The following is a 9592-nucleotide window of genomic DNA, read 5'->3' on the forward strand; positions in this document are numbered from 1 at the left end:
AGACTATGGAAGTAGGTCTGCCATCTCCGACGGTTAAGCCCATCATCCAACAAAACTCTACTTTCTTCGTCCTTGATGCACTTCACTTGGTCCAAGTCATGTGCCTTCCATTCTCGCACCTTGGCTAACCTGAACAACCTCTTATCCCCACCTCGCCCCTCGAATTCCTCATACAAACGACTAAAAGCGTCATTCTTGGCCGTCGTAACTGCTAGCTTGGCCTCTTTCTTAGCCAACTTATAATGCTCCTTATTCGCCCTCTTCCCCCTCCCCCCACCCCGTCTACACTTTCTACTAGCATCACATATGCTGCTTTCTTGGTTTTCACTTTTTCTTGCACATCTCTATTCCACCACCAGTCTCCCTTGTGACCACCAGAGTAACCCTTTGAGACCCCTAATACCTCTCTCGCAGCTTTCCTAATGCACTGTGTAGTCGTGATCCACATAGCGCTGGCGTCCCCACTACTCATCCAAGCCCCCATAGTCAATAGCTTGACCCCCAACTCCTGTGCTTTAGCTTCTGTCAAGGCTCCCCACTTGATCCTATGTTGGCTATACATCGCCATCTTCCTCATGATCTCAAGGTCCATGACCAGGAGCCTATGAAGGGTCGAGAGGTATTCACTCGGGATGACCTTACAATCCGTGCAAAGACCTCTATCGGACTTCCTACAGAGTAAATAATCAATCTGAGTCTCGGCCACCGAACTCCAGAAGGTGACCAAGTGCTCCCTCTTCTTCGGAAAACTCGAGTTTACTATCACCAAATCAAATGCTCTAGCAAAGTCCAACAAAGACGTTCTTCCTTCGTTTCTATCTACAAAATCAAAGCCATCATGCACATCATCATACCCCCCAGACGTCGCTCTAATGTGGCCGTTGAAATCTCCTCCTATGAAAATCTTCTCGGTATGCGGGATACCATGCACCATCTCATCTAAATCCTCCCAGAAACGCCTCTTGACTTCCTCATCCAAGCATGCTTGGGGTGCGTACGCACTGATTATATTCAAAGTAAAACCTCAAACAGCTAGCTTAATAGACATCAGCCTGTCATTCACGCTTCTAACCTCTACCACTGGTTCACGGGGGTCCTTATCAACCAAGATACCTACCCCGTTCCTGCCCTCCACCCTACCAGAATACCATAGTTTGAACCTGTCCACATCCCGCGCCTTATCTTCTACCCACCTAGTCTCCAGTACACAAGCTATATTGATCTTCCTTTTCTTGAGAATCTTCGCTAGCTCTACAAATTTTTCAGTCAAAGTTCCTATGTTCTAAGACCCCACTCTTAGCCTAGTAGCTCCCTTAGCCCTCTTACCCCCCACTCCCCGTACCCCTTCCCCCGCGCTGACACCCCTGAAGACAAGACCTTACCATACCATCGTTCACCAAAGCCATTATAATCTAGGAGTCATTATACAGGCACTATCCCGAAAACAAGCGAAAAAAATAAAATAAATTACAGAAATATAATCTACCACTAAAGGTCGCAAAACAGGTGAAGAAATAAAATAAAAGAACTAACGGGAACTATAATCTACAACAAAATGTTAGAAAAACAGGTGAAAAAATAAAACAAAGGAACTATAGGAAACTATAATTTACAACTAAATGACAGAAAATAGGTGAAGAAATACAATAATAGAGCTAAAGGGGACTATAATCTACAATTAAAGGTCAAAAAGAAAATGTGCGAAACTAGAGCAAAACTACTAGGGGATATATGAAATAAAGATTCAAAATAAAGATGTAAACAGGTAGATAACAATATAAACAAGTAGGCAAAACTATCATTAATGCAGTTAATTTAACAATGTTAGGGCAAATACTAACTAAAGATTCAAGAACAAAATAGGCAGACAAGGAGATACAATTACGCTAAAATATCAAACTATTAAAACATCAAGACAAGAGAGGAATAATAGAACTTGGATTGCAACCCTTGAAGTTAAAGGAAATCTGTCCGGCGGTGATGTTGAACGGAACAACGGGTTTGTGGAGACTTGGAAAAGTATATACCCTGCGAGAATTAACCGGAATCTAAATCAAAATCTTCGTGGAAGAATTATTATCGCCGGTGTCTAAGAGCGCAAATTGACAGCGCAATTGATAGAGACCTCTGAGAATTTCCCGAATAATGATTTGATTTGGATTCATTATCAGCGAATTTGGTGTTCAAAACCCCTTTTTTTTTAGAGTTTCCCCGAATTTGATTTGATCGGAGCGCAGAGCTTTTGCCGAGTTGGGATTCTGACGGTTTTTTTCTTGTAAAACAAGATTAATTAAAAATGAACTCTCTAATCTCTGCAATGGAAGTTTTCTGAAAGTGAGTGTGTGAAAATCTTGTAAGGAATTTGAGGAAGATTGTTTCAACAGATTTTTGGGTGGAGGATAAGAGACTTCAGACATTATTTATTTATAGGAATAAAATAGTACTACTCTAATTACATGTATCTTTTTAATTATTTTTTTTACTATTTGTACTTAACTGCTTAAAATATTATTCCAGGGACTTATTGGAGTTGTTAAGGACTTGTTTCCAGAAGCAGAACATAGAAATTGTGTCAGACACATGTATCAAAACTTTAGACAAAAACATAAAGGAAGGTATTATAGGACTTAGTATGGAATGAAACAAGGGCAAGCAATGAGGTGATATTCAAGTGTTGCATGGAACAACTTGAACAAGAAGATAGAGAGGCTAGAAAATGGTTTGATCATCCTGAAAGACCATTTCATACTTGGACTAGAGCTTTGTTGAAGACAAATAGCAGATTTGACATGCTCTTGACCAATCTTTGTGAAAGCTTCAATAAGTACTTAACTTAATAATTTTATTTATTCTTCAAATTTAGGAAATAAGTAGTACTATATTGACGTGGTTTCATTTTGCAGTTACATACTTAATTCAAGGGACAAAGCAATTATAACCATACTGGAAATGATAAAGAATAAACTTATGAAGAGGTTGTACAAGAAAAAGGAATGGATTGACAAGTACCAAGGCCTTATCTGTCCAAAAATTGGAAAAAAGTTGAACAAAATAAGGCTTGAGGCAGTACAATTTAGTCCAGAGGTGGACCAAAGGCATGCGTTGATGGTCCAGGAGGGTCATATATTGTGGATATGACAAGAATGAGTTGTACATGTAATAGATGAGATTTAACAGGATTGCCTTGTTCTCATGCTTTGGTGAGTATTCATGAAAAAAATGAGAGACTTGAAAATTATGTGCATGTATACTACAAGGTTGAAACTTTCAAAAAAGTGTATTCAAATTTTATTAATCCAACAAGACCATTGGCCAGAAGTGGTAAATGGTGGTGAGGTTCTCCCACCTGAGGTAGTCAAAAAGAAGAGAGGGAGAAAACCTAAAGCAAGAAGAAAGGAAGTTGAAGAGTTGGAGAAAAAGAAACAAGTTGAAGCACAAAGGCAAGCTGAAAGACGGGAAAAGAAAAGAGGAAGAAGTGGCTCCAAATAAACTATCAAGAAAAGGTCTTGTTCACAAGGAGTAAATAATGAACAAGTCAAAGTTGTCGAAGGTGATGGGGGTGTGAATACTATAGAAGTTGAAGTTGCTAATAATGTGCAAGTTGAAGTTGTCGAAGTTGTCTAGAAAAGAGTCATGAAGAACTATGTTTGCAAAGTCTTAAAGAAGTCTAGGAAGTGAACTATCAAGTTTCCTTTTTGTTTTTGTGCAAACTATTAATACGACACAGTTTAATGTGTCTTCTTTTGTTTGAACTTGTGTTCATATGACCTTAACTCACTAGTTTATCTCCATGTGTTGCTTTGTAAATAATATTTTTTTTGTTAAGTGGTGTTGCTTATTTAGGCAACATTAGTTCTCCAGTTTGATAACGTGTGTAATTTTATATTAAAAGTAGTTGTTTAATGAGAGCAGTTGTCTAAATATCTAGTATATATTAGTCCAATATCATTCAGAAAGTAAGATTACCAACTTTTATTAAGTGGTGTTACTTATTTAGAAAATATTTTATCATCATGGCAGGCATGTTTCACGCGCTCTAAGCACGTCCCACGCGCGGTTAGAAATATTAATGGCCGCAATCTGAGCCTCTAAATGGTGACTCGAACTCTTTTTCATAATCAAATTGCAATGAAGAAGGTGAGGTTGAGGGTGATGTTTCAGGAAGTGTTGCTTCTATATTTACAAGGCCAAAATTTATGGAATAGCTTCTTGATCGTTTTGGGGTGAATATATGAAGAAATGAAGTGGTACTTTTAGCGATGGATCAGCAACGGATTATCAAGAAATTTCGCTAGTTATGAGCGTTTTAACGACAGATTAGTGACGACGTTCGTTGCTAATTCCATTTTTTTTGGTAGTGGTTAGCGTCAAATAATGGGTCTGAGGGTTTTGGTTAGTCTTTAGTGTTTCTTTTAGTAAGTGGATGGGTTTTTATTTAGCGGGTCGAGTCGGGTGTATGGGTAGATTTTTTATATTTTGTTTGGATATTATTTGGTCAAATAATAAAAAATTTCATGTAAACTACCATGTTATTTTTTTTCATGAGAAAGTTTAATACTTCCTGTTGAGTGACTATGCGTGTGCACTAGGAAAATTTGAGTAATTTTTCTGTTACAAGCTAAAATAAAGTGATTTTGTTCCATCATTTTTAAGTGATCATCTGCGAGTCTTATTCTTGATTAAAAAAGTAAATATGTCAAAAAGGGGGAAAAACCAATGCACGCATCCAAGATAGTGGGATACCTTTGTAAATATTTCAAAACTAGTACATCGTAGTATATAATGGAGTAGCATTGAATAACACCGAAGGGTGTGGTGACACGCATCATCATTTTTATCTTCCTTTTTCTCTTAATGGAAGTTTGGAGTTTGGTGCCCTTACTATCCCTACGGGAAAAGCTTTCGGATTTTTCTTTATTTCATACACGGGGAAAAAGGGATTTGATTGCTGATCTTCTGTATAAAACTGAGCCAGTGTGAACAAATGGATAGATGGCTGAATCGATTTAACCCAAAAATATGAACTAAATAAAGAACAAAAATAAGATTATGAAATGAAATTAAAGTAAATACAAATTTGGCTAAGAATAAAGACTAAGAATAATATTATAAAATGAGAGCAGAAAGTAGCATATGTGTATAATTATTTCGTCTCTACAATGGATGCTAATTCTCCTATTTATAGCCCTTTTAGGAAGACTAGATCCCCAAATCAAGCTCCTCTTTAATGAGAATAAAAATCGCCATTGATGGCTGCATAACAGTTGGCTATAAATACAGATATTCTCTGTAATGGTTGCTCATTGAATGCTACCCGATGTCAATACTTTGAATCTTTGTCTTCGGCTTCACGTGTCATCTCTTTATTCGTCCAATTGTCACTAAACAATTTTTCGCATACAGATAGTCCCCTTACTTTACGGTGACAATACTTTAGTGTCACCGGAAAGTAGTGAAAACTCCTTTCCTTAGCGGGCAAGTTTCTGACATTTGAAAGGACGCACGTCTCTCCACATTTAATGACCCGAATACGTGTTAGCCCATGATTTGGCAAGTATTTTCGCCCGTTTTCGAGGTAATCATGAACACAATTTTTTCCATTTATAACTTCTCCACTACTCCATATTTTTACTCTTTACCTTTTACAACTTTTTCTTCTCTGATTTATCTTAGAACCCTACTGCAAATTGCAACTTTCTCAGTAAAATTTTTCTTCACAAATTTCTTACTAACATGTCTTCTAATACTGCTGCCTTCAAACAATTTGGCCTTCTCTTCGGTGGAGGTCCAAAGAAAAACAGAACAAAAAAGGTTGATGTCGAGTTTGAACCTCCTATCATAAACACCATCATACCTCTTCACCTTAGCATGAAATCTGACCTTCAAGAACAAAAAGAACCTGCAAATCCCAAAAGTGACAGACACTGGCCTGTTAATAGGTATCCTTCTTCCATTCTGTAATGGCCCGGCCGGTCGTTTTGAGAGTATTAGCCCCAATCCCCTATTTACTGCTTTTTCCGTATCATTTTGTGCTTATGTGACTTGCCGGGAGATTTTGTTTTTGGTTTCGGAATGATTTGGGACACTTAGTCCCTAAAACGGAAGCTTAAGTTCTAGAATTTTGACCGTAGTTGGAACTGTGTGAAGACACCTCCAGAATGGAGTTTCGTCGGTTCCGTTAGCTCCGTTGGGTAATTTTGGACTTAGGAGCGTGTCCGGTGTGAATTGAAGGTCTGTAATTGAATTAGGCTTGAAATGGTAAAAGTTGAATATTTAGGAAGTTTCACCGGGAGTGAACTTTTGATATCGGGGTCGGATTCTGATTCTGAAAGTTGGAGTAGGTCTGTAATGTCAAATACGACTTGTGTGCAAAATTTGAGGTCAATCGGACGAGATTGATAGGTTTCGGCATCGATTGTAGAAGTTTGAAGTTTCAAAGTTCATTAAGTTTGAATTAGTGTGTGATTCGTGTTTTTGTTGTTGTTTGATGTGATTTGAGGGCTCTAGAGTGAGGCCGCGTTCGCGAAGAAGGATTTACCTGGGCAGCAATTTATATTTCAAAAATGAGGGTTTTGACATTTTAATCAAAACTTGAGATAGAGAGCTCGGATTTGGACGAGATTTTGAGGGATTTTTAGAGGCATCGATTGGGGTAGTGATTCTTCATCTTCTAATTTAAGATTTGAGTTGAGAAAATTTGGGGAAAAAGTGGGAAAGTTCTTCACCCGAATTTTTTGGGTTTTGATTGAGATTTTGATATCGGATTTGAGTAATTTTGGTACGAGTAAACTCGTGGTTGAATGGGTGTACGTATTTTATAACTTTTATCCGATTCTGAGACGTGGGCCCGGATCGACTTTTTGGGGCGATTTTCTAATTTCTTGCTAAAGCCTTGATTTTATTAATTAGATTAGTTTCTTATAGTTATATTTATGGTATGTAATTATTTTTGGCTAGATTTGGGCCATTCGTAGTTGAAAAGTCGTGGAAAAGGCATTCTTACCGATTGATTGAGCTTGGTTCGAGGTAAGTGACTTGCCTAATCTTGTGGAGGGAAAATCCCTTAGGATTTGGTACTGTTGTGATATGTGAGTGTCGTGTACGCGAGGTGACGAGGGCGTACATAGGCTAATTGTTATAAAACCCAGATTTTGCTGAGCAGTAACCTGTTACATCTTAATTGAGTTATACCAGCATGTGTAGTTATCCTGTTAGCCTAGTATCACATATTTACGTGTCTTAATTGCTTATTTGAAACCTGTACAACATGCTTAGTTGATTTCCTGTTTTCCTTGACTTGTACTTAGTCATAAACTATAGGATTTCTTGCTGTAATTGTTGTTTCCATCGATTTTGAGCTTTGTGTTTACTTTTGGGACTACGAGGCGGTACCTCGGGAGATCCCCTATCGTATATTTACTTTTGGGACTACGAGGCGGTATCTTGGGAGATACCCCTGCATATTTACTTTTGAGACTACGTGGCGGTACCTCGGGAGATCCCTTGTTGAGCATTTACTTTTAGGATTATGAGACAGTATCTCGGGAGTGGCCCCGTTGTTTATCCATATGTGTTGTGGTGTTATCTCTCTGTAGTTTCTCCTTGTTAAATTTCTAGTCTCTTATTACATTGCTATATTTTTCTATCTTAAATTATTATATACCAGTAGGGCCCTGACCTGACCTCGTCACTACTCTACCGAGGTTAGGCTTGGCACTTACAGGGTACCGTTGTGGTGTACTCATGCTACTATTCTGCACATATTTTGTGTGCAGATCCAGGTACCTCCTACCAGCCCCGCTATTAGTTGTATACTTGCTGCTGCTCCGGAGACTTCAAGGTATATCTGCCAGCGTCTGCAGACCTCGGAGTCCCCTTTTATCCCTTTTATGTTGTTCCTCATTTATTTCTACTAGTTACTGATGTATAGAAACACTTAGACAAATTCTTAGAGCTTGTGACTTATGATTACCGGGTTTTGGGAATATTGTTATACTCGAGCTGTTGGTTACTTGTACATGCCGAGCGGCATTTTTCTGTTATATAGTTATCTGTTGAAATTAGTGGTTGTTTCTGTCTCTACTTTTTATTATTCTACATTTGTTAGGCTTACCTAGTCGTAGAGACTAGGTGTCGTCACGTCATCTTACGGAGGGAGAATTGGGTCGTGACACATTCCTTCTCCTAGCATCCCTGTCGTGAAGGAGAATGGTAATTAGAATAACATTGAAATCCTCACCCCTAGTGAGGTAGAAAGGGTCACCTTCTCCAAACCAGGGTTCATGTATGTTTATACATACCCTTTCACTTTGGTCCCTTTCACTTTGGGAGTGGGTGAAAGAATCGACCAAATAATCTTAGAATTTTGCCACTGGTACCAAATATGTTTGGCACAAGTAGGACCATCTGTGTGGCGTACGGTGACTTGCCTCCACCAATTGTGTTCTGAAATCGGGGAAATCCTAACTCTTGCACACATGATCAACCTCTACTCCCCAAAGATCTCCGTGGGGGTGTGCTAAAGCTTAGCTGTCATCATGCCTTCTCACCAGCATCGATGATTAAAACAACTGTGGATGGATGGAACGATTCATTATCATTGCTACCAGGGATATCCTCCAGACCACATCACCTACTCTTCCTGAATCATGGAATCTCTTCCGTAAGTCTTCGAGTATCTTTTTTCGTATGTGTTTAAAAACACCTTCCTTCTTTGCTCACTTTATATTCACTTTTTCCCAGATACTCATTGGAAACCAACACGAGTTCAAGATCTGGCCCAATGGGTACAGAAAATTCTGGATATCACTACGCAAGAATCCCGAAGGTGGAAAGAAATGGCTCCCAAATAAGGGTGGAAAGCCAAAAATCATGGTAAATAAAGATTCTTCCTTCCTTCTTTCTATTTTACAAAACAACTTAAAAATAATTTATTAACTATTTTTTTGTACCACACGGGACTTCCGAAGGGATTCGTTGTCTACCTCGACATTGAGGATCTTGATGACCCGGTGGAGGCCGAACGGGTGTAGTAAAATGCCCTTAACCGGAGGAGATCTAGTGAATCTACTCACTTTTGGTGAAGGTGCCTGCTCCCCAGCCCAAGGATAAGAAACCAAAGAGAAAACGTACCTCCTCGGCTGAGACTCAAGGGAAGAAATTGAAGAACGCACCAACCAAACCAACCACAGTGATACTCGATGATTAAGGAGACGATGATGAAAAGGCTCCCCTTCAGAGAAGAAAAAGATCTTCATCAGCTCAACCGAATGCTCTACCAGCATAGCTTCAAACTCCACCACCAGAAGAAGTTCAAGAGCTCTAGGGGAAATGGAAATGGCCGAAAATGCTTCATCTCGTTTTTAAATCCCCGCAGTTGCCTTTGTTCAAAGGAGTTCAACCCCTGAACTTCCTCTGCCTTCAAATTCTAAACCGCCACCACCGCATCTCCTTCTCCACCAGCTGCTATCTCTCCACCGGTTCTAACTGATTAAATAATAAATGTTCCTCTCCCACGGTCATCCGATCATGGGAATCTAGGGAACTCTTTCCCGTTACCCACTCAAAACCTTTGTGGCAAACGAAGTGTCAC

General features: G+C 39.1%; 1 protein-coding gene across 1 annotated transcript; it reads right to left on the reverse strand.

The window, feature by feature from the left end:
* Nucleotides 1–211: 211 nt before the first annotated feature.
* On the reverse strand, nucleotides 212–1406 carry LOC138909569 (uncharacterized). Its single transcript, XM_070200775.1, has 3 exons — nucleotides 1388–1406; nucleotides 1161–1251; nucleotides 212–1001 (listed from the first exon to the last, which is right to left on the reverse strand). Exons 1-3 carry the CDS (start codon nucleotides 1404–1406, stop codon nucleotides 212–214), a joined length of 900 nt encoding a protein of 299 aa, XP_070056876.1.
* Nucleotides 1407–9592: the final 8186 nt, after the last annotated feature.

The sequence above is a fragment of the Nicotiana tomentosiformis genome, chromosome 4, assembly GCF_000390325.3.
Source record: "Nicotiana tomentosiformis chromosome 4, ASM39032v3, whole genome shotgun sequence".
NCBI lineage: Eukaryota > Viridiplantae > Streptophyta > Magnoliopsida > Solanales > Solanaceae > Nicotiana > Nicotiana tomentosiformis.